General features: G+C 31.1%; 1 protein-coding gene and 3 non-coding genes across 9 annotated transcripts; all 4 read left to right on the forward strand.

Annotated features, from left to right (window-relative positions):
* Positions 1–32: 32 nt before the first annotated feature.
* Positions 33–26,212, forward strand: LOC123010459 (multiple C2 and transmembrane domain-containing protein). 6 transcript variants are annotated; one of them, XM_044407360.1, is made up of 15 exons: positions 33–283; positions 6,140–6,336; positions 9,102–9,243; positions 15,026–15,147; positions 15,608–15,725; positions 19,110–19,279; positions 19,328–19,492; positions 21,558–21,709; positions 21,761–21,916; positions 21,968–22,154; positions 22,207–22,763; positions 22,816–23,035; positions 24,030–24,136; positions 24,194–24,401; positions 24,607–26,212. In XM_044407360.1, exons 1-15 carry the CDS (start codon positions 250–252, stop codon positions 24,763–24,765), a joined length of 2,694 nt encoding a protein of 897 aa, XP_044263295.1. In that variant the 5' UTR covers positions 33–249; the 3' UTR covers positions 24,766–26,212. The 6 variants fall into 6 exon arrangements, with proteins under 6 accessions (XP_044263295.1, XP_044263294.1, XP_044263297.1 ...); XM_044407359.1 differs by lacking the exon at positions 33–283 and adding an exon at positions 5,810–5,895; XM_044407362.1 differs by lacking the exon at positions 33–283 and adding an exon at positions 5,810–5,895 and having other exon boundaries at positions 24,682–26,212.
* Positions 6,019–6,091, forward strand: Trnaf-gaa. The gene has a single exon. It is a non-coding gene; the product is annotated as a tRNA-Phe (tRNA).
* On the forward strand, positions 6,872–6,945 carry Trnan-guu. Its single transcript has one exon. It is a non-coding gene; the product is annotated as a tRNA-Asn (tRNA).
* Positions 14,762–14,852, forward strand: Trnay-gua. The gene is given in 2 exon segments: positions 14,762–14,798; positions 14,817–14,852. It is a non-coding gene; the product is annotated as a tRNA-Tyr (tRNA).
* Positions 26,213–26,447: the final 235 nt, after the last annotated feature.

Raw genomic sequence — 26,447 nt, forward strand, 5'->3', positions numbered from 1 at the left:
CTACTAGCGCCAGTCCATAGACGCACGTCGCTTGTATCGCATGTTCATGCACGATTATAACCTTAAAATACGGAAAAACACTCCTGATATCAGTGAAACTGATGTTTTTTTTGCAAAAATGTGAACGACAATACGACTGAAGGGATTTTTAGCCGGGCCGTGAGAGGCTCTGGCATGTGCCGGTGCAAATGTGCTAGTGCGGTTCTGTGTTAGTTAGCTGGAGGAATTAACACTTAGCACCTTCCTATCATGATTCCGTCTAAACACTGTGATTCACCCTCTAGTAAGCGATTTCTGTTTTTAATTTGCTAATTATTTGACCTGGAATTGCATGCCGAATCATTGATACAATTCTGATTTTCTAATTAGCATTGGGATATTTTGTCGTGTTTTTTAAATCACATAAAAATATTAATAAAATTCGATCTTTACCCTTCAACATAAGCCTCAAAAATTGTGACCCAATAACGTTGTTCTGTTTTTTTTTATATTGAAGTTCCCTGTATTTGACGTCTCAAATATCAGTTCTTTTTAATCATTTATACGAGTAGCATACATTTTTAACGTGTTATAGCTAGTTTTATCCATTCATTCAATTATTTATGTTTTGTTTAAACAGAAACTTACCCTACTCATTGATGTTTTCTTCCTATAGACAGCTACAAACTTGTTTAAGATCAATCAATTAAAGGTAAATAACATTTATTTCACCACCAATTGGATTCCAATAGGAATGGATGCTATTCGAAGCTTATAATTCTTTTTCCCTAGATTTTGGTTTTTATTTACACATGTCAATATGTATTATTTTGAAATAAAAATTTATAACATATAAGAAGTAGTAGTTATCGTATATCTCTATTGATTATGATAGCATGATAACAATGATAACTATAGATACTATTTAAATAGGCTAAGGTTACTTGTAATATGAAATGTACTCGTATTTTGTATGGCGAATATGCAAAATTAAAGGTATCTTGTCGAATTGTTAAAACCCGTGTTTAACATGAAATCCTTTTAAAGATTTTTGGTTCCTAGTTTAATGTGTGCATGTTAATCCTGAACAATTTATCTTTTTATTAAAATTACAAAAATAACATTACTGCACGAATTCATGATAGCGATGTTATCAGACTTATTATTCCTGTAATATTTTTTTTTACACTTGAGCTAAAAAGTCTGATGTGGACAATCAAATGAATTACTTTTAATGATTTATTTCTTTTTCCTGCTGTTCGTTTATTTGTAGGTAGATACCAATAATAGCACTATATCTACGTTTATTTTACAAACAACATTATAACCAGAAATACAAGTATAATTGTGGTGACCCCAAAAAAGTGATTTCAATGTTAATTTATTATCACCTGATTTTAAGTTACGTTTTTATTTTTACTCGTAATGTTTTTAAAATAAATAATATTTTTTTAACTTACTAAGTTTTTCTTTTGGGACAAAATTAAATTTAATAAAATTTTGACTTTATTTACAATATCTTCCACAAAATTTTCGGTTGGACCATGATTTGGACATTAAAAGTCGAAAAACATAAGTAGAATACTTCCCAAAAATGGCATATGAGCCAATTCGATTCATTCAGAAGGAAAACATGTTCTAAGGATGACTTATTTATACTACCTAACACAACAGAAAGTCAAGTAAACATACAGGGTGAATAAAACGTATGAAACCAAACGTTTTTTTGCTTAAATAATTTAGTTTTTGAAAAATTAATTGATGATTAATAAAGTACCATAAAATGTGACGTTTTAACAAAATAGTTATTTTTATTACAAGTACCTAAAATATAGTTATTGAGGACGAACCGTTGTTGTTTCCGGATGAGGTGAAGCGGAGTCTGGAATAGCAGATGACTCGAATGAGTCCCTAAAACAGCTATTTTAGGAAGCGTAAACAAAAAATGAAATTAAAAAATTTTTTCTTGTTTTTCAGTTCTGTAAAATTTTTAATTTTCAAATGGCAACTCACTGTAAAACATTTATTTTACAAAGGATAGAAGGATTACAACTATAGTCATTTTTTATCGAAAAAAAATTTCACGTATGTTGCCATTGACAAAAAAAATAATCACATATCTCAAACACAAAACAAAATTTCATTCTCAAATCACACTCACAAGTTTAATAACACTTTGATTTTTATTAATTATTATTGTTTTCTGAAGGCAAATGATTAAAAAATACGCTTGGTTCCATACTTTTTATTCACCTTGTATGTCACAGAGTGCATGTTGTTATAAATACTTATACACACAAGTTGATATCGGAGCCAATAATGTATTCAAATAAAAAAGGAATGAAAACAATGTTATCGGCAAGTTCAAAAAGAATAATCAAATTCAAATGGAAGCTGACTCACATTTTTGCCTTTATTTTATTATGGATCTCCAAAAATATAATTTAATAGCTAGTTTATTTGACAGTAGGTGCAGGGTGAAAACTCGTATAGTTTTTGATATTGCTATAAAATGAAGTGGTATAAATATTTTGTAGTTAGTTCGTTTTGGCTTAATAGAACTTTACGATTCATTGTTTAGTCGTTTATGGCACCCTGACCACACTATAAATTTAGTTTAAACGAAATACATGATTAATTTGTAGGTTGGAAGTTTATAACCACCCCCTATGAAATTGATTTAAAAGTGTAATAAACTCTATTATTCTTGACAAGGCCTCATTTCCTTTAATTACCACTAAATTCTTACTTCGTATCAACGATAATTTAAGCACTCATATCTTTTATTATAAGCTTTAAGCTAGTAAGGTAAATTGTAGGGAGAAACCGACCAACAATACACATTTATGCAAAGGTAAAAAAGACATTGAAACCGAAAACAAGTTAAAAGTACATATATTTAACATTCATACAGGTCTTCAGAAATTTTTTTAGCTAACACTAATTAAAAAAGTCGTTATTTGTACCTAAATCATGAGAGATATTTTATCAGCAACCAACCCAACGACATCCGATTTTCATAATTTCCTGGAAGATTATCACAAAACTCGACGATAAATGAAACTAAAGCTTTATTTGTGATAAGATTTTTAAAAGTGTTGCCATCTAATACCAACTACAGAAACAAAGATTTATTATTATTACTGCTTTAGATCGGATAGTGCAAAACATATTTTTATGGTCATCATAAAGTAAGTAGGTGAAGGTGAAACCACCTTAATACATATAAAATAATTGTCACACTAGAGAAAAAATGATAGCAATTTCGATATTTCAAATATCTAGTTAAAGTAGAAAGCTCTATTAACTAAGTATGTACATCATAGTATGTAGGTATTGAAATAAGAATTTAATATTTGCAAAAATGCTGTTTTGGTGGAATTTGTTTCTGTTACTAATTGGCTTACTGAGTTCAAAAGTTTTTAATTCTGATGATGACAGTTGGAAAATAATGTACAAATAAGTTCTGCAAATGGATTAAATTACAAAGTGAAAATCCCGCTTTTTAATATAAACCTCACTTACTCTGATAAATTAAACTTATAGTATGAACACGTTTTCAAGTTACATATTTACAAAAATATGGAAGAGTAAGAATCTTGTTTTCGTAAATAATAAACTGTGATAATGCTGAGACAAAATAATTGAGAAAAATTGCATTACAGGACAACTAAATCAGAGAAAAGTTTCTTAAAGCTTTACATTAAATATCCTACAATTATAATAAAAATTTATGACTATGAATATTTAATTTAATAGTCTAATAAGCAAGCTTTTATACAGGGTGTTTGTGGATTGCGAGCAAATATTTCAACCACTAAGAGCATTTGTTATGAAAAGTCGAATTGAAGACCAAACAAATTCCGTATCAAAATTTTATTTTTGCAATTTCCCCCCTATGATTTTCACGAGCCGTTCAGTGTATCTGTCCTTGTTAGTTGGAAGTAAAAATATCAATGAAAATAAATTGCATTGAATGTTGACCGTGAAAGTTTTTATACAGAAAAAAGGAAACTTTTTGTCCAAAAAAATTATCACTTGTTTACACGTGTCAGTTTCCCTAGAGATGGATGGATTGGTCGCCAATGACCACCGCGATCAGCAGATTTAAATACGTGTGTTTTTAGGGGGTTCACATGAAACAATTAGTGAATTAGTGTACGCAGCTCAAATTTATACCTTCGAAGGGCTGTGTGTGCGAAGGCAAGCTTCCCTAGCCCGAAGAGTACAAGAAGTGTGCATTGCCAACGAATGACCATATTTCGAGAAATTTTTTATAATAGCAAGTATTGACCCACTAACATTGACACTGATCTACCCTAATGTAGCGATAATTTTTTTGTCTTTACGCTGTTTACGTACCAAAGTTTTTTCTTATGAATGAACGTAAACATCGTATTAAGACATAGGCGGGGACGGGTTTTCAGCCTCAATTTATTTTTAATTTTAACTCAAAAATGACGTGCTTTCGACAAAAGTTGGAATAACGAATGTTGCTTTTTTTGCCGAGTTCTATTAGTGGTTAAAATATTTGCTCGCAATCCTCAAACACCCTGTACTTTCTTGCTTCTTCTTACTTTATTAATGCTGAGGAAAGATATTTCAGGTTTATTTTTTAATTTTTAGAACTCATATTATGTATTTTTTATAAACACCAAATAAAAATATAAGCATAACAGAAGAAATAAAAAAAGTTTTTATTTTAAAAAATTGTACAAAAAGCCGTCATAACACTGCAATTATTACACAATTACTTTGCTTAGTTGACCACTCCCAAAGCTTTTATAAATTTTAAAAACTTAAACTATGAGCAAAAATGTTCTTCTTCGATTGAAAAATTTTTCTTTTACTTTTCGTCCTTTTTTTTAAATAAAAGCTTATTTTTAAAACACATTTTTTAAACATTTTTTACATTTTATCTTTATTTATTCTTTTGTGAAATACTTTAAATGTAAAACACAAAGAAATTTTTTATTTTTTGAATATACTTGAATCAGTCTCAAATTGCGATGTTGAAATTTCAGCCGTACCTAATACTTTTGTTTCTGTGGAAGATAGGGGGTTGGTTTTGCCCTTACAAACCTCAACAGGGTGTTGGTTTCCGGCTTCAATTTTACTTTTTATCTTCATATATTGAATATAAAGATAAAATCTTATCAGTCTGTCAAACATAAAACAAGTACTTAGAGACGTCAGCTGCGCCCATAACAACTTGCAAATTTTATCATTTCCACGTGTTTTGCGTTAAAATTTACATTTCCCACCATTTCATCCATATCTTTCAACATTACTCGTTCTTTTTGATACACTTTTAACAATAACATAAACAAAATGCTGGATTTTTCTAAGACCTTATATCTATCGCAAAAAGAATGTAAGTGAACACATGTTGCACTTTGATTTTAATTACATTTTCCATTGAGATTTATAAATATACAAATAAATTAACCACAAAGCTAATGTCAAGAGGTTTTTTTCTGTTTTTATTTGACACATCAATTGCAGAATGTACCTAATTTTAAAATAAGATCTGGGAATTTGACATAGAATATACATTGGAAATTGTACTCTTTATTTTTCATATTCCTATTTTTATAAAAAAAAAAAAAAAAACTGCAGCAGGCAGTTGTCCTTGGTGATTAATTTATTTAATTAAGAAGAGAACTTTAAGGTTTAAATGTACTGTTGACGTAATGGTTGCTTATCAATCATGCTTTGAAAAAATCATGTTTTTGTTTCACTAAGTATAAAATTCATTTATTTGATAAGACTTTGATGTTAGTTATTCGATTCTTTTAACAGAATTGCCAGTTGTTTTGTGTACATGACTCATATAAGTCATATAATAAAGTGAATCAATGCTGGTTTTTTTTGCAATCAACATGAGTTATAGCCAAACTTTATTTATAGGTTATGGTAGGCTTTTATTACTTTTATTTAAACCGCGAATAAATAATTAATTTAAAATAAACGGACAATTTTTTTGTAGATTACAAATATTCTGGCCTTGATAACACATGTAAAAGTTAATAAAATCAAGCCGAAATAGCTCAGTTGGGAGAGCGTTAGACTGAAGATCTAAAGGTCCCTGGTTCGATCCCGGGTTTCGGCAATCTACTTTTTTTCATTTGATTACTTGCACTTTTTATTTTTGTTGCAGAAAGGGCCCTCGAAACATACGAATTCAATAATATGTCTTCAACACCAACGATTGGAGCCCGACATTTGAGCAAATCCACTTCCGAGTTAAGCAGTCCTAGAGAAATGCCGGAAATTCGTCCTAGGTCTGCAGCTCCCCCTGAAGTCTCGCATCTGTCAGTATATCAAAAAGCTCATAGTTTTTTCGCACAACTTAAGGTAAAACTTAATATGCTTATTTACACTTTACGCAAAAAAACGAAAAAATTGAATGTGCTTTAGATCCCATAAGCTCACCTCTTATCCAAACGGTTGGTTGAGCTAATAATAATGATTCGTTTATCGGCCGTGGTGTTTTGTCTCCCTATTTCCGCTCTATTTCTCATCCATTTTTACGTTTTTTTTTATTTTGTAAATGTTAAAGGCAAATTAAACTAATTCGAATTGAGTTGGCATTTACTTTGCATTGTCAAATTTCAAATTGTTAATTAAAAATTGATTGCAATTAAATGTTTTATAAACCGGCTCTTAATTTATTAAAAAATATAAATAAAAAAAAAGCTATGGCTCGCTCTGATGACTCATGTATCATTAATTTCCGAAGCTTACTTTATATAAAAAAATACACTGAATTTTTTTTCTAAATTATTAGCATAATATCAAGTTTCAAATCTAAAATTCAGTTCTAGTGTAGTGTTATTCTATTGATTAGTGTGTTTTATTTTTGTATCATATGAAGAAGACAGTGTGCATCGCCTCCGTGGCGCAATCGGCTAGCGCGTTCGGCTGTTAACCGAAAGGTTGGTGGTTCGAGCCCACCCGGGGGCGCATCATTTTTTTTAATGACATTAATTTATAATTTTACATTAACAAGTAATGTGTAAGTATCAGTAGAAAAACAACAATAAAAACCAATAAAAGTGAAAATGATATAAAAAAATTATTTCTGAATCGATGTTTGCTGCTTTTTCTATTTTTGCGTTTTACTTATTTTTGTAACAGAAAAGTCGATTTTTTAAAATTTAGAAACTTTTGCCCTAATAAAGTTGTGCTTTTTGTGTCACAAAAATTTGAAAAATTCGATTTTCGAGTTTGCATTATTGAATACTGCAGATGTTTCATGCACAACACCTGAACAAGAAAAATCGCTCAAAACGCTGCTGTAAACCACCATTACCAACCTCTACAATGCAAATTGTACTAGTTTATTTCAGCACCCGAATTGATGTTGAAATAGCTCATGAGAGCAGCGGTTTTGGTATCGAAATAAGCGTTCTTTTAGATGTAAAACAAAAAAATATTATTTTTTCCTTACAACTATAATCGATATATTTAGACATTTTTGACAGTTACGGCATCTGACTTTTACGAAGCATTTATACAGTTTCGCGCACACATTGCTGTAAAATAACAAGAAAATTTTAGACAAAAAAATATACTTTATGGCAAATAAAGTCCATTAATGGTGGGAGAAGATCAGCCATATCTATTGACATCGAAATTTAAATCAATCGAAGAACAGTTTTCGGTCAAAATGTTTTGAACATTATTTGTGCGTTAGGTATTTTACAGCGTTCAGTTTTGTAAAAGCTCTCAGCTTTGCTTCGAACTTCAATAGCAAAACTTCACGCTGTAAAATTATACAGAGTGGTTATAAATGATTTTCATCTAGCCAGCTGTGAATTTTCCATGTAAAATAAAAAATGCCGCCTTACGAAAATAGAGGTACCTACTTGTTGTAACTCAAAATTAAAAAATCGCCGTTTACTAAGCATCCATTTCGAAAATAGACTTCAATTATGAACTTGTTTTCTTCCAAAGTATACATTATTATCAATTATTATTGGAAATTAGTTGAAACAATAAAAATTTAATTAACAACAATTTATTATTAATTAATAAGTGACACTAATGACAGAACTAGAGCTTTCAAAAAAGTAGAGCGGCACAAATAAAGTTACATGCAAAAAAATTCCAAAGCTGGCTAGATGAAAATCATTTATAACCACTCTGTACCTACCGCACGTATCGGGTCCTTTTTAAAATTCAACGTCGAAGTTGGCTTTGCAAAATTGATTGTGAACGAACCCACCAAGATTAAGATTATGAAGATGGTTAACTTTGTAAATACTACTAAAATTTTAATTGTAAAATTATGTTGGTTTGTTTATGTGTTCATGGTGTGTTCACAACGGGCTTGTCACGGCCAACTGCGACGTCAAGTTTTAAAAAAGACCCTTTATAATATAACGAGTGTTTTTTTTTTTTAATTTAACGTTAAAACTGTCCATGAAAGTTCGATTTTGAACTAACCATAGATTGAAAGTTATTAATCTGACATTTGACACCTCGTCGGGCGTATTAAAAATTGTGATCCATTCACAACACACTCATATCACCGCCAAACTATGACACCAAATTTAAATAAACACCCTTTATTATAAATAACTATTAAAGACGACCATAGTGGGTATTTGGGTAAAACCCAAGATTCCTTTGAATTAACATTTCTGTATTAAGATAATTCTGTATATTTATAGCAACAAACGTCCTTTATATAACTAATTTAAAAAGCTATGTGTAAGTATTATTATAGTCTGTCAAGTTAAAATATCTTGATACGTACTTGTAACATGTAAACAAAAATACATAAAATAAAAGCAGACTGAATAAATTCTTGTTTTTAAAAATTCATCAAGCGAATAACGAGTATTGTTCTACATAAATTGGATTTTGCTCCAATCCCCTCAGAAAGCAGATTTCAAATAGGATCCATCTGGGAATTCCACGACACCACCTATGTTGCTGAAGAAAATTAATTTCAGGAGTTTACAATTTTTATTTAAAATATCGTTAATTAAATAAAAATCTATTGGTTCATCCTCCGATCTGCATGAAAGCGATAAATTAAGAAACGTGGTTCGTCGCGCGTGCTCACCGTATAGTTAGTCTGTTTAGAAACTCGTATCTGGTGTGTGTTGCAGAGTCGTTGGGGGCACAGCAAACGCGAGCGTCGCCACAAATCTCCTGGCCGCCAAGACTCCACCGATTACGCTGCCGATCTTAGCAGTGACCACAGCACCCCTAGCACCCAGAGTCCAAGACATCGACTCCACACTCGTACAGGTGAGTCATTGATTTTGGCGTCATTGGCATTGACTTTCTTCGACAAATTGCAATCGTATAAATTATTTCTATTTCTAATGCGATTTTCATGTCGTTCAATAAAGGACATTGCTGTAACAACAAACAAATAAATAGCTATATTTTACATCAATAACTTATGCAAGGTTCAGTAATGATGGTTACGTTTAGTGTTAAATGTTCGCAACTGTGCTGTAACTGCGATGAGATTATTGTTAGAGTTTGGAAGATGTTTTTTGATGCTCCGCGTAAGTTCTTTTGTAGTTTTCTTTAAAACAACATACTTGGTGAGTTCTTAGGTAAAAAAATTATTTTGTATTTTTGAGAGATACGAGTAAGTTTTCGGGTAAAGAATAATTGAAGTATTTTTTTAAACGTGATACACTATTACTATTTATTAAAATTGTATGACAACTGTTGTGAAATAAATTAATGTCAAAGCATCATTTTGTATTTATTATTTTAAACTGAGATGTTATTATTTTTAACTGCTTCATCTGAATTTCACTAAGATACCAGAACAATCATAATAACGACAGAAATTAAGTAATTTTTCTGTTCCTAGTTCACAAATAAATCAGAAGCCATATTTTTATACTTTATACATTCCACATACACAATCATTCTTGGATTAATAAAACATTGACTGACTTTTTGTGAACACATACATAGGAGTATAATAATATATTTACCACCTATTGATGATGTTGCATCCAGAGTCACTTCATTGTGGATCTTCATGTCATGAGTCATGAGAATAAAATTCAACTTAAAATCACAAAAAAGTTTCTCATTAGGACACTTTAGAACGATTCTTTGGAAATACTTCAATAGACATGTTTTCCCTGTGGCTGAAAGATTCCTTGGTTCACCACCTCCTTAATGAAATGTATCAATATTCCGCTTGGGCATTTCGTAAAAAATGCATTGGAGCAGTGATTCCGATTTTTTCTTAGTTACGGGGGTTACTAAGGAAACACTGAATGATTTTTAATTATTAACGAAAAATAACGCAATTAATAAAAGCTGGGAAGGAAGGATACAACAAAACAAGATACTCCAGAGAGAATTGATATTATGAGGTTGAACCGTTTAAGCTAAAAAACTGGATGTGTCAAAAAATTTCCCCAGTTTAAAGCGCCAACGGGAATCAATTGAACTCAAGAAATGCCCAGGCGAGAAAAGGATTATTTCTATAGAGACGGCGATGCCTCGGTTAATAAATTGTATATTTTCAAAAAATATTTAAAACTTTCAATGGTAATAAACAAAGTAGAGACAAGAAAGAAACAACATAAAAGTGACATTTAATCATAAAAGTGGTCACTTTTGTGACGTTTGCGGATAAAAGATATTGATTTGGGATTATAATGGTAATTTGTTTATCCAGTGCAAGTTTCATTTCGTATAATATTACTAAATATACTTTATTCAATTTAAATTATTAAAACAAGAATAGATTTTTAGATGCTTGTGAAATTTTAATGTTTATTCAGAGATCATTCTTCATTGAAACTAATTTAAAAGTAGACAGTTAAAGAAATAAACTAAATGGAACCGCGTCCAAAATAACACAACATGGTAACAATCGCGTGTTTGAGATGCTTCGATCCAGTTTTAAAAAAATATTTATGATGTTAAAGAGTGTTTGTAAAATTTGCAATTCAAAAGAGTTCCGCTGTTTGTGGCGTTTTATCATTCAAGTTAGGTGTTGGTAAATTGCTTTAAGTTTCTTTGCTTTATTATGATAGTTCGCTGACACACAACGTATTAATTATTGTCTATTTCAAAAATTATAATAGTAACTTGTCTTATAACATTTGTAAGTATTATAAGTAAAATAGATATAAATTTTACAGATGTTTTAACAAATAATAATATTTTATAATAACGTAATTCTTCAAGAAGAAAAAAAGAATGTACGAAATTATTCCTGAAAAGCCGTTTTTGTTCTAGACTTCTCGTAAATATGGAAAGACCTAAATTATAATTTAACTGGCACCAAAATATCGTTTTATTAACTTTTCTGAGTTGTACAAAATTCTAATATTTTAACTTTAACCTCCAGGGTTTAACATTATTTAATTTAGGAACAATTAAATTAGCCTTGAAAATGTATTTTCGTGCCTCAAGCATTATTGGCTTTCTCTCCATTGCAACTAGACGAAACTGCATTAGTAGTCTGAAATTAATATTTTGATTAGTTTTGGCAATTGAACTGCCGTATTACTACCAAGCGTGTATTGGAAATGCTGTAATGAAAATATCAAAATTTAATTGAAACTTTTCAAGTCTTTAATTTTTATTAGCAAAATGGGAAAATAATAAAAGCGTTTGCTAGTTAAAGGTTAATTCAATTTACACAAACGAGCTTCTAAATTAAAATTTTATAAGTGCACTAGAATTTTAGAAGGACTTTAATAGACAAAAAATTTGGCTGCTTGAAGTATTTTTAAAGAAAAGTAAAAAATTGTTTAACGTACAATTGTTATTTTCGAACAAAGAATAAAACACTACGTAGATAATGAATAAAAAAATGTATTTTTATTTCAAATATAAGCACAAGGTTTCTTCATATTTCCAATTTATTTCCAAAACAAAATTATACTGTACAGAGTGCTGCATTTTGGATGTCCGAATAGGGAATCTCCGAAACTAAGATGTTTAGCCAAAAACGAGTGATACATTCTAGGGCTCATTTTTTGAGAAAATAATATTGCTTAAACTGCATCTGGCTATCGTCTTTTGTCTTCGACTTATAGACAAAAATTGACATTTTAGCAAAATCTAAAAAAAATCATATCTTTGTTATTATAGAAGATACAGATTTGAAACAAAGACATTATACATCCACTTTTAACGAGGAATTTAATAATGTAGTTAACAATTTTTTTTTCAGTTATTGGTTTAGCCATAAGATAAACTTGTATTTTTTTAAATGAAAATCATAGGCGGCTATGGCAATTTTGAAACGCTTATTTTTTTCTGATCCAAAAATATATATTTGTAACAGAATATGTTTTTATAATTATAATATTTTTATAATTTTTTTATAATTATAATATGTTTTTATAATTATTTCATTTTTTAAGTATAATTATACTTAAAAAATGAAATACATATTTTGTTTGATAATAGTTGGCCATGGAAAAACTATTTCACTCCAAATGTGTAAATAATAATCAATAAGACTTTTGTGAACTGTAAAATAGATGAAAAAATAGATAAAATTATAAGAATTTAAAAAATACGATACGGTAGAAGTATTGAACAAATATGCGAGCGCCTCAGAAGAAAATTATAACATATTTAAAAAAAATCCAAAAATATAAAAAACAAATGTGTCAACACAATTAGAAAAAACATTTTTTTGATGGTCTAATAGGTAGGATAACGTTCTACATAGACGGATTTAGGATATTTGAATAATCATATCGTCATTTTTGTGTCATATAAAATATATTTTATTCAAGAATTAAAGCGTTTTTTTTTACAATACTCTATGTGTCACTAGAAGTTACAATGGTAATGCTAGCTTGTTTAAAAACAAAAAAATATTATTAGTCGCCAATAAGTTGATTTACGACGTATTTTGCATTTTTTTTCATTATTTAGTACTTAGAAATTAGAAAACTCTTTCTGGTTGAATATAATATAGTTTAAATCCTTTTAGTTGAAAATGCAACATTTTTTCATGGCCAACTACGAACAAAAATCAAAGATAATTTTTTGCTAAAAATGTATTATAATAATTTGTTTACAAATATATATTTTTAGATAAGAAAAAAACAAGCTTTTTAAATATGACATAATCATCTATGATTCCCATTTAAAAAAATACAAATTTATTTTATTACGGCAAAACAAACAACTGAAAAAAAATGTTAACTACATTATTAAATTCTACGTAAAAAAGTGCCTGCATAATGTCTTTATTTCAAATCTGTGTCTTCTATAATAACGAAGATATGAATTTTTTTAGATTCCGCTGAAATGTCAATTTTTGTCTATAAGTCGCAAACAAAAGACGATAGCTGGATGCGGTTTTAACCAATATTATTTTCTCAAAAAATGAGCCCCAGAATGTATTACTCGTTTTTGGCTAAACCTCTTAGTTTCGGAGATTCCCTATTCGGACATCCAAAATGCAGCACCCTGTACATTACACATTTATTTGTTAATTTAGATTGATAGTTTTGCATCTAAAATTCTTTTAGTAAACTACAAATCATTTCTAAGAGAATAAATAAAAAAAAATAAAGAAAAACCAGATGTATTTATTTTTTGGCAGACGAAAAAATTGGAATACTCTCTATATAGTATTCAAATGCAATTGAAGAAAGTGATGATATGTCTATTATCAACTCAACTGTTTTGTAAAAGAATGCATTACAATGAGTATAAAGTGTTAGAAGTTAAGTGACATCTTCCTGAACACTGAGCTGAGGTATTTATTTTACTCGACCTAAATGTGTTCGTTGTTTTTGGAAAAATCTATATTATCTTTTTTATTGCAAAATTGTACTCGAACCTACGAGTAGATGTTTATAGTCCCACAGGGTTACAAATTTTATCTTTATGTAGGTCAGCCACAGACTATTAACCCATTTTTCTCAAACTCACAGGAATGTTCCTCTAAGAGAACTTGTTGAACTTTTCGACAGGTGTGGCTTTTCAGAAGTGCTTCTTTGTTAAATGAAAAATGTGTGTTTGCTCGTTTTATTACAAATATCGTAAATTTTTACCTTATGGTTCGATATAAATTTCGTTTAATTTTGTTACTATTTGTTGTTTTAGCACTTAATGTTGATACGATTAAGTGAAGTAAAGCGGAAATTGCTTAAAATAAGATTAGCACCCATTTGAGGTAATTTCCTGTTCTAAATTTAATTGACTTTTAAGAAATATTAAATTTCAGTGACAGTTTTGGTCACCTTGAAAAATTGTCAGCTACAAGTTATGATTCTAAAAAATAAAATAAAAATAAAAGTAAATAAAATAAAATAACAATTTTCGGTGATAATTCATTTCCAGATTACCCACAATGACAATTGTCAATTCGAGTTGAATTTCCCAACGGCTTCATCAATAACACTGATACGTGTCACCAACTGACCCAAAATTCTCTAAATTAAAAATGTTCCTTTTTTCTTGAAAACAGTATAAAAAGCACAAAATTGAAAAAAAATGTATAATACAGAAGGGCACCATGCAATTGTGTGTCTCTCTGGTATATGAGTTTCAAACTCTTGCTTAAAAGAATGCCTTTTGCAACTTACTATTAAACAATTAAATATGCATAAACAAAAATAATGGGCTGTAAGCATTTTTATCATAATATTGTAGTACGAAATACTTGTAAATTTATGAGAACATAAACATACCTTGACCTTACATTTTTAATAACATGATAATTAATAAGCAATCTCAATGTCTTAGTTCAAAACATTTTACCAAAAAAACTCGTTCGAATTGCTATAAACAATCCAAAAGTGTATCGCCTTCGATAGCTCAGTTGGTAGAGCGGTGGACTGTAGAGGCATTTCATTGTGGCTATCCATAGGTCGCTGGTTCAAATCCGGCTCGAAGGAATCATTTTTTACTTTCAATTTTCTTATCAAAATGAAATTTACTTCATTTAAAAACAGTTCCGTGTTAGATGACTGCATAAGTAAGTAATTAGAAACTGTAATTAAAATGATTAGTAGTACACACTATTAATAAACATGACGTCGAAATTGCGTGATGGGCATATTTGTTCCAGACTCGCCGTTAAGCCGTGCCTGTCCCAGTGGTGGCGGCGGCGGTGATACCAGTTCACCCAGCGGCTCCCCCAAGCCTCGTGTGCCCACCACCAGCGCCGTGGCCGGCCTCGACCTTCTTCCCGTAAGTGGAACTTTCACCACGTTGAAAATTACACTTTATTTTACATAATTACTGCAGATTATGCAGCTGAAGTGGGATTTGTGTTTACAACGGGTGTTGACATTACCAGCGAGAGTACATATTTGTACACGGTTTTCCGAGTTCTTTAGCTACCTAATTTAAATGCAGGGTACGGAGACAATTTTAGAGTTTTGGAATTTTTTTCAAATTTTATTTTGTTTTTTTTATTTTTAACGCGTACTGTTCCTCATAAGGAAAAGGCACTCTGAGTTGTTTTTCCCAAAAAAAATACGCCCCTGCAACACAAGTATTTGTCGCTACACAACAGTTTTTAATTAATCAGTTGGAGTTTTTGATAATATTCAACAGTTGGCAACCAATCGCATAATAAAACCAAATAAAGTAGTAATTTGTAAATTTTGACTGTATAATGGACCTAAATGTCCGTGATTTGTTTCAGCTGGGATCCAACGATGAAATCTCCAGAAGACGCGAAGCAGTTTTACGTCAACATTCCTTTTTTCAATTACGGATACATCTACGTAGGGGAAATGGATTGGTCGCCATGGACAAAAACGGTAATTTAGTTTATAGTGTGAATTTGCATTATTTAGAAATAGGATTAGAACAGCGGACGCACTTTTCAGCTCTCTATAGCGACTCGAAACAAGGTTTGATTAAAATTCTGAAATGTAGCGAAAGCGACACAAAAATAATTGGTGCTATCTTCTTCATATTTTCTCAAACGAAGTGTAAACGAATTAAATGAGTTTTGGCCAGGGGCGGTTCACTTGAGAGTTTATTTCCAAACGAGTTTTGTTGTTTCCTACACGATAGCCCTAAGCGCAAGAAGTTAATTAAAAACGGACAGTTTACATTAAAACTCTGTTTCTTTCAAATAATGGAAATTAAACACGAGTAAAAGAGAAAAATTATATTGAAGGTATAGTTTGTTTAAATCCCACTGCAAATCAATTAATTACTTCAAGTTGCAATTTTATACAAGATGTTTCAGAACTCAAAATGTTGGATAAGATATCAGGAACATGGAACATGTTTAAAAAATTCCGTCAAAAAATTTTTAATAGTCTGTAGCAAAAAAACTTGTAAAATTATTTTTCCAGCAGAAATAGATAGGGTCAAAGTGCAAGATTGAAACCGAAATTTTTATAGATAGGTGTTTTTCAACATTTTTTCCATGTTCATGATGTTTATCTTATTTATTTATCTTATTATGCTCTACTGGCATTTTTCTCTGGGGCGCGAGTTCTGAAACATCCTGTACAAAAGAAATTAGATTATATTAGGTTGCATTTCTTTTTCTTGTTTCAGTGAATTTACTAGCTGCTTAGTTCAAGTTTTCAAAACATGATTTATTTAGGCAAGCTTCTTTATTCACTGACAATTTGAAACTTTCGTGAAGGTTGTTAAAGGCATATGTACCAGACCAGTACTTTACTAAATTGGATCACATGTCAAGTAGTGTGAGTTCTATTATACGAGTATAAAGAGTTGGGATTGTAACATAATTAAAAAGAAACTTGAGCGCAGTATTTAACAGCTGATGTTATAAGAGACATTGCGGCTTCTGGACAGAAAATGTCAAAAGTTCATGTTTCATTTGAAAAGAACGGCTCTTGTGTTGCATATTTCTTTTCATTCCACAAATCTTAGGTTTATTATAAATTATTTGGGCTAGAGACTCATTTTAATTCTCATAAAATAAGTTAAATTAGTCGTATTTAACAAAACGCCCCGAAATAAACATTCAGGCTGAATTTTACGATTTGTTGGATTTATAGCTCTAAATTCGTATTGTAGAAACTGAAAGATACACTTGTAGCTGCAGCATTTTTTCATTATATGAAAAAGTTTAAGTTAATGAGTTTGTAGAATTTTGTAGAAATGTTTTGATTACTCCGTTGCTTTGGAAGGAATTAATATTCAAGATTTCTCTACAAAGGAATGGTTGAAAAACATTGCGTCTCAAATAAATAAGCGTGAAACAATGTCACATAAAGACCAAAATAATATAAAGTATAGTAAAAGTCTGTATATTTTGGTATTTCAACAACTTTAGCATGCGACAAGCGTCTTGCAATCACGTTTGAGAACAACTACAAATCTTTGTTTTGTTTAATGCTTTAGAAAGAAAAATTGTTACTTCAAGTACAACATCAAAAATTAAATCCTATTGCAAGACGTAAAACCCTCACAGAGCCATGTTTTAATTTAAGAAACCTATTAGGTTTCAATAGAGAGTCGGACAATAAAATAAAACCAGTAAGCTAACCTTATTCTGTGCTTTATAGATTTCTAAATTGTAATTCTCTTTACGTTCAAACTTATCTAACATCTCTTCACCGAGATAATCTTTGATAATTGAAGAAAACAAAGCAGCATGAAGCCAACAAGGAAATTAATTCTCTTTGATCAATTTAAGTTAGTAATTAAAAGACAATTGATTTATCGATAAATTCGTTCGTGTGTAAAATTGGTGGATGCGCCGGACGAGGCCCAACGCTTTCATTATCATCTCCCAATAACTCGCAGGTCTTCATATAATTATTGTGTGATGTGCTTAGTCATCATTGAGAGACTCTTCATAGTTTAATTAGTCTCAATTAAGCTCCATATTTAATTAATGAAAACAACTACGGGTAATTTGACACAAAATAGAGATATGGGAATTGTTGCTGGCAGGATATAAATTGAATGTTATTATAGGTACACGTAGAAAAAAAGTATGAAACCAAGCGTTTTTTTCGTAAATTAAATACTTCATGAAAAAAAATAGTGTAGTTTAAAGTAGGTACAATTGAAATGTGACCGTTTATTAAGAATAACATTTTTCTTAACTGTAATCTTGATACTAATTACTAGTCTTGATACTAATACTCGTAGCAGGTCACGGTGAAGTGAACAAACTAGAAAACTCTCTGCAAATGTCAAAAGTTTTTAAAACACAGCGACAAAAATGTCTAGGACGTAACTAGAATTGCAAACAATTGTTACTGTTGTTTTTATTTTCATCTCTAATTTCTAATTTAGGCTAATTAAATTATTGCTAAAATATGTACTATACTTCTTATTTTTTCACATATTATAAGCCATAGCCATAGAGAAATACTCAAAAAATCGGATTATTTTATTGATTGTAGTAGTTGTTATTGTTACCAATGTTAAAGTGGTAACGGAGTGAGCCAGAATCGCTCTTATCTATCTCTTATTAAAATCAAAATCAAAGAACAAAATGAAAATTTTATGAATTGATGATTATTCAATTCTAGAACAAACATTGTTAATCACAACTAAGTTTTAAAAACTTGTTGTTCGTTATTTATAGATAATTTTACTCATTGGCAAATTTTATTGAAAAAAATTGAAAATTAATTGAAATAATCGACTATTACTAAATTAAAAAAATATTGAGTGCGTTTTACTTGCACTATTGATTAATTTATGTTTTCAGTCAATCAATCAAAAAACTATACCTAACATTATATTTTTTTATTTACATACGTCAGACGTGCACACCCCAATTTTTGTTTTTGTTTTACGATATTTTTAAATCGGTTTTGATTAAAATGTTTATGTACCATAAAAGTGTATTAAAGACTCACTAAGCGAACAAATAATAAAAAGTTTACTGCACACATAAAGCAAATGAACCGTTTGTCAACTTTCTTTATATTTTTGAAGTTATAAATTAAAGTCATTTTATGTGCAGTCGCTAAACGCACTTTCAAGACTATTATTTTTGATAAAAATTTTTGGCGACTTGGTTAATGTAACTATTGGAATATTAGAAAAAATGGTTTGAGGAACTAAGACTAACGGCAAAATTTGCCGCATAAATCGACAAAACACCGGTAAGCTACCATAATGCTCCATATTTAAATGTGCTAATCTGTTATGGATTTTATCCCACTTAATATTCAAACATTTTAAAAATGTTCCAGGGTTAAGCGATCCATACGTCAAGTTCAAAGTTGGTGGTAGATTAATTTATAAATCACGAACGGTTTATCGAGATTTAAATCCAACATGGGACGAAAGTTTTACCGTTCCGATCGAAGATCCATTCATTCCTATTCAGATCAAAGTATTCGACTACGATTGGGGACTTCAAGTAAGTGAATAATATAGTTCATACCACGAAGAATTTATTTTTCTTTAGGACGATTTTATGGGATCGGCAACTCTGGATCTAACCACGCTGGATCTGGGAAGGGCAACTGAAGTAACAATGGTTTTACACGATCCTGACAGACCTGACACGACACTAGGAGAGATTCTTCTAACTGTTACATTGTATCCCAAGAGTCAAGAGGACAAAGAACAGGTAACAATTATTTTCCAACAAAAGCTTTTTTTATATTATTTTATTGCTTTAACGTATCTGTATGCAGGGCAGTAAATATAGCAAATGTCGTGTACTCTGTTCTTTACTGATTTATAGGAAGGAATTAAAATATAAATGGATGTAGCTATAGAAAGTGATTTTATCGATTTCGCTTAGTGTGTACAGCAAATAACTTTTCTCTGTTAGCGAACCGTGGGTGGTTTGCATTGTAAATAACCCAAACAACGAAATGTGATTTAGTTTGGAAAAACTTTGTTTTACATAATTAAAAGGCAAACCTTTTGCTTGTAGTGTTTTTAATAAAAAGTAATTACCCTATCTAGAGTAGTAATCGATATATTGTTTGAGTAGGACCTACATGTTGCATGTTAAATGCTAAAATAGATGTATATTCAATAGAACGTGCCTAAACCACATATTCGTAGTATAAAAGAGAATTTTAACTAACTGGAAAATGTTGGTGGCGTGGGAAAAGTATTTACTCACGCAAATTGTTGAAAATACAAAGTGAATTGAAAGAACTTAAAAGAATTTAATAACACACTTCAATAGATTCATCCATGACGTTTTATTTAGTTTGTTTGTGTTGCTGAGATCAGAGATTTTTCAAATCTTGTCATTAAAAACTGCACTCCAGAAATGCTTGCTATACACAAGAGCTTCATCTTTATTAATAATGTTGAAAAGATCAACTCATCACTTGCTTTGTAAACGTTTCATATTACTAGTAGAAGTTGCTGTAGAGAACGAAGCTCAAAAGCAGACTTAATAAAACGAATATAAAATGTCTGTTTTAAATAAAACTCAACAAAATTGAATTGTTAAAAATCGATAGAAAAGCTTTTTTGTTGATGAATAGTAATTTAAAATAACAAGAATCGTTATAAAATGTTAATGTTGATTATTATTGAACATTTTTATTTTCGCTTATATTAAATATGTGTGTACATACATACATAATATAGGTAAACACTAAAATAATATGGAGGGTTTATCTAACAAAAATTTTAATTCAACTAATACATCAATGAAAATGAAGATATGGCATCTAGATGTTGAATAGAAACAGAATTATTCTATTTTTCAATGTCAACATTTTGTAATCTTTTTTTTATTAATATATTTTCCTTAAAAACGACAGTATGCAGCCAGTGATGGCAAAAATATTGCCAAAAACAGTGTTACAAATTGTATTTTGTGCAACTGATGTTTTCATTTTCGTAACAACGAAATAGAAAAATTTATAGTTATTTGTATTACAAGGGAGGTAAGTGTATATTTTCGAGAAGCCTCGGACAGTAATAGCCTCCACCTGCGGGAAGAAAAGGCACTTTCCTCCAGTTTAATACATATAATATTTCCTACGATCCAGCAAGAAAGACTTCAAAAATAACAATTTTTCTTGATATCTCAATTTCGTTATTAAATCTAGCAGCATGTTTTTGCGTTTCTATGAGGAAGTAAAATTTTTACCTTTTTGAGAGATAAGGAATATTTTTAATGTAATTTGGACAGATAAGGGAACAAAATTTTTACCTTGGGAGGTAATTGGCCTTTCGGAAATTAGGATGGAAAAACTTACTTTCTGTTAGGGCCGTAGGAAATAGTATATTACATAATGAGCACGGAAAGTGATAAATAACACACAAGCGGGAAATTTGCGCACGAGGAGTGCAGGCAATACCGCAAGTGCGTTAGACACTTTCCTGCAAGTTTTGTACACTATTTTTCCTACGACCATAAATAATTTTTTTCTTAGGAACATATATTTTTTTTCATAACGATTTATTTTTTATAATGGATACAAAAATACGTTGAATAACGATTTATTTTTTATAATGGATACAAAAAAAATACGTTAAATGAAAAAATACAAAACATTCTAGTGTGAATTGTGCGTTAGATTTCTAACACACAGTGCGAAAACAAATCGCACAGGTTTTCGACCTCGTACGATATTGCCAATTTTCGCGCATATGTAATTGTGCGTTATGATCTAGTTTTGTATATGGTCGTAGGAGAAATTTATACTTTATATTTTCAGTACTATCAAAAGAACAGTAGAGTAGCAGATGTAAATAAACGACTGAAATCACAAATATGGAGCTCCGTAGTGACCATAGCGTTAGTAGAAGGTAAAAACTTATTAGCTTGCGACCCTGAAACGGGCACCTCAGATCCATACGTAAAATTTAGGTAAATATTAAATTTTCTCAAAGGTTTCTCTTCTACTCTGTTTAATATCAGATTAGGTAACGAAAAGTACAAAAGTAGGATAGTGTGGAGATCGTTAAATCCAAGATGGTTAGAACAGTTTGATCTTCATTTATACGACGACGGTGATCAACAGCTCGAAATCACCGTCTGGGATAAAGATAGATCAAGAGATGACTTTATTGGAAGGTAAGTCTTTTTTACGGTAATTGCCATTTATTATTAACTATAAATCTCTAGGTGTGTAATAGATTTGACGACTTTGGAACGCGAACGAACGCACAGTTTATGGCAACAATTAGAAGATGGTGCTGGGTCTTTGCACCTCCTTCTCACCATCAGTGGAACCACTGCTTCCGAAACCATATCAGACTTGACCACTTACGAGGAGAACTCTCGCGAAGTGGAAAATATTATGAATAGATATGTAATTACGTCTCAATTCTTGGTAAATTGTTTTCAAACATGAAAATTTCCAGATTTGGCACCGAACATTCCACAACATCAAAGACGTGGGCCACCTAACCGTCAAAGTATACCGAGCTTCAGGTCTAGCCGCAGCTGATTTGGGAGGCAAAAGCGACCCTTTCTGTGTTCTCGAGCTAGGAAACGCCCGTTTGCAAACACAAACCGAATACAAAACACTGTCACCCTCCTGGCAAAAAATATTTACTTTCAACGTCAAAGACATCAACAACGTCCTCGACATAACGGTCTTTGACGAAGACCGTGACCACAAAGTAGAGTTTTTGGGTCGAGTGGTCATTCCTTTACTCCGAATTCGAAACGGTGAGAAACGCTGGTATGCCCTCAAGGACCGCAAACTACGAAGCCGAGCCAAGGGCAACAATCCCCAAATCTTGCTCGAAATGAATCTTGCGTGGAACCCTATCAGAGCCTGCATCAGGACGCTTAATCCTAAAGAAGAGAAATACATGCAAAGCGAAGTTAAATTTAAGCGGCAAGTTTTCGTGAGGAACGTTCTAAGACTGAAAGTTTTCATTATGTATTTTTACGAGTTCGGGAAGATCTTCCAGTAATTGAATCGTAAGTTGTTTGAGACGGAAGCGTTAGTATTATTTTTTCAGGAACTGCTTCGAGTGGGAATCCAAAATTCAGAGTTTTGCAGCGCTGCTTCTCTTTCTTGTTCTGTGTTACTATTTCGAGCCGTGGATGTTGCCTATCGCTGGATTATTAATATTTTTTAAACAGTACATTGTGAGGATTTTAGCGGGGCCGAGTTCCATCCCGTGGGATGAAACTGCAGATTCCGATATCGAAGATGATGAGGACGATGATAAGGAAAAGGTAAGTTTTAGGATTTATAAAAATTTCAACGACTTGGGATCAATACATGTGATGTCTAGAAACGTTACTACTCATAAAAGAAAATAATACGACACTGTTTATGTGAACATCATAATAATGATGATTATTAAAGAGAGTGAAATGAAAATTGAGAAATGTCTTTATTTTAATACAGTGAGCGGCAAAATTATGGAATAATCTTATTAAAACTGAAAAAATTGTTTTGGCAAAAATCCTCGAGGAGATCGATTTTCTTTTTAAAAAATGCGCAATTTTCAACTTGATGTAAAATTTTACATTTTTTGGTTTTTGAGTATTGTTGTCAACATTTTTTTTTAATGGAAACCCCTAATTTTTTAGCCAATTTGATATATCTAATTTTCGAAATGACAACACCAAAATTTTAAATATTAGATAAAATTTTCGAAAAAAATCCAAAAAGTAAAATAATATCAACAGAAAACAAACATACAATTTTAAATCCAGTTGAGATTTTTCTATTAAAAAAATGCCTATTCAAGCATTTTTGTTAAAACTAAATATTTCCAGTTTTATAAATAAGATTCTTCCATAATTTTGCCGCTCACTGTATATTGTTGCTCTCTTGGTTTTCTTTTTTAAAATGTTGTAGTAGATAGTAGAGGGCCACAATCAAAGGTTTTAATTGTTTTTTAAATTCTGTATTTAAAGATTGAGATATTTTTATATTTTATTATATTTTTTAATTAAAATATTTAATAATGCAAGTTTTAAGAGAATAAAGCAATCTTTTACGGTTCAATCTGTGATGTTATTTTTTCTTCTCATGTTTTTCTCAACTTTATTTAAACCTAAAGAATGTCACAAAAATTTACATTCCAAACTTCAAACTATGTATTTCATTATAAAACAGCATCTTTTAGCACCGATTTATTTCAACGATGAATTGAAATTTAGTAAATGTCGAATTTCTAAATTGATGATATGACAACATGAATTTATATTTGTTTTCCAGGAAGAGAAGAAGAGTTTAAAAGAAAGGCTACAGGCAATACAGGAAGTCACGCAAGGTGTCCAAAATGCCATAGGACGTATAGCTTCTCTTCTCGAAGCCGTTAAAAAGTACTACATTAAACTACCATTACTAAATTTTTTACTTACTTATAATTACAATTTCAGCACGTTCAACTTCACCGTTCCCTACCTATCTTGGATAGCGATTGGTCTTCTGGTCGCTGCTACTATCGTCCTATACTTAATTCCTATCAGATATCTCCTAATGCTTTGGGGAACGAACAAATTCTTTAGGCGAATCCTTCGCCCACATTCCGTTCCTAACAACGAAGTTCTAGACTTGCTATCCCGAGTTCCAGACGACGAAATGTTGGTAAGTGGTCATCGGCCTTATCCGCGTCACTTGTCACTAATTTCTTCACATCTGCTTCATAGGCGTTCAGTGCCATCACCCAAATTTTAACATCTTTAACAATCTGTAGGGTCGTTTTGAGGAAAATAGTCACTAACTCATTTGGGGTGTAGGTGTAGCTTGGAGCTTTTCGGTGGTAAAGTTACTGAATCTGACGCCTGTGCAGATGTGGGCGAAATTACTGGCCTGGGCGCTGTCGACCCCGTGGGGGCGCCTAACAGTGTTTGAATGGTACTTGCAGCTGGACTACAAGGATCTCAAGATTCTGATCAATCCGGAGGCGGAGCGTCGACGCGATCCGAAAAAGAAGCACAAAACTTCCTAGTGGAAGACCAGATTCGTTGGTTTGCGCGATAACTGGCGGACTCGTTTCGAGAAAATCAAAGAAAAGGCTGATTAAACAATTCTTAATACATTTCTGTGTGTCGTTAGATTGTTGTAGTCTCAAAAATGATAGTGAGAGTTCGAGTGCCCGCTCGGCCATATTCAATTTGAGCTTCGATTTTGAACTTTAAAGATATACGAATTTTGACAAAAGTAGATTTTGAAAATTTTAAAGTGTTGTCATTGTTGTCGTTGTTGAAGTTTTTATTTATTGTTTTCGGGGTCGAAATTTGACAATTGAACCAACACATTTATTGGCTTATTTATTGCGACATCAACCTTAAATTTTAAGATTTTGTATTTTTCTACCCACGTGATTAGTTTTAGAAATATTACAAATTGTGTCAAAAAGGTGTTACAAATTAATTAATCAACCGACAATAGGGCCATAAATTTTAATTACTTCCATTTCTCACAACGACAGTGTGAAAAAAGTCGACGAAATTTACATTTTTGTGCACACTAAATCAACACCAAATACATATTCGTTTGAGTTCTTCCAATAGACTTGACCTAGTCGATTGTCGGTAAATTTAGATCAATTTCGTTGATTTAGTGCCTAGGTCTACGAAGCCTAATACTTCCTTTTTATTTTTTCAAATTTATATAGGAAATGTTCTAACGGGAAAATGGTGCTTAAAAATTTATGTATAGTTTTAACATAACGAAGAGGTCCTCACCAAGAAAAACTTTGACAAAATTTTTCCCATTGATAATAATAGTCGCTTCTAATAGGCTTTCAGTTTGAGAAAATCGTATTTTAACTTTTCCCGATTGCATTAGAAGTTATCGCACGTCAACTGTAGATAATCGAGATCGGCTTCTAGAAGCACTTTCCGGAGGATTTCAAACTGGTTCTCCGGAATGTCTTCAAGTTCTAAATGACCGTTTCGGATATTGTTGTTGTTTGCACTTAAGACAGCTGTGATTAATTCGTCAAAAACCTCACTTTCAAGCCTTTGTTTTAACTCAAACTTCCCACATAACCCGGAAAAATACAGCTACATTTAAATTTTATAAGTTTGGCAATTGAAAATATTTATTATTTTAGGGAAAAGTTAGTCAAAGTTTCAAGCAATATCTTACCCTCATCCATCGTAATAATTACTTCTATGATACTCGAAGACGTTAACAATATCTGACCACAAAAGTTAGTAAGAAAAATCAACGGACCGATTCGTTTTACTCAAACTTTGTGATTCTTGGATTCATTGTACTTATTCCATTATATGTGTACCTACTACTATAAGTGTTTTTGCACACATTCAGATTTTATTGCACAATAACGTTTGTTGCGTTATTTTTGCCAATTGCAAGGAAAGTGATATCGAATAATGTAATAAGTTAATTATATTGTAACTATCATTTTTATTATTAAAAAAATACGTCCAAAAGTGGCTTTCATTTGGTTTGAAAAAACGATATTGATTACTACCATATATCATTCTAGTTGACAGCTGAAAATGTAGCGCAAAGACAATTGGAGAAACTTGTAGAACATATAATTATCAGAAATTCTATACAATTAATCGAAATTTTTGTTACTCAGACGGTGTGATGTTTTAATATTTTATACACTTAGGTAATGATGAGTAAGTAGCTTAATTATCAGTTATCTATTAG

This window comes from Tribolium madens, unplaced genomic scaffold (genome assembly GCF_015345945.1).
Source record: "Tribolium madens isolate multiple individuals breed KSU strain unplaced genomic scaffold, Tmad_KSU_1.1 Scaffold_91;HRSCAF=231;Tcas5.2_LG7, whole genome shotgun sequence".
Classification (NCBI taxonomy): domain Eukaryota; kingdom Metazoa; phylum Arthropoda; class Insecta; order Coleoptera; family Tenebrionidae; genus Tribolium; species Tribolium madens.

Coding starts and splice junctions, on each gene's coding strand:
- LOC123010459 (XM_044407359.1), top strand. CDS start 5,838: ATGCTGGTTTTTTTTGCAATCAACATGAGTTATAGCCAAACTTTATTT. Junction 5,896..6,139: donor AACTTTATTTATAGGTTATG/GTAGGCTTTTAT, acceptor TTTTTGTTGCAG/AAAGGGCCCTCGAAACATAC. Junction 15,726..19,109: donor GGTCGCCATGGACAAAAACG/GTAATTTAGTTT, acceptor AAAATGTTCCAG/GGTTAAGCGATCCATACGTC.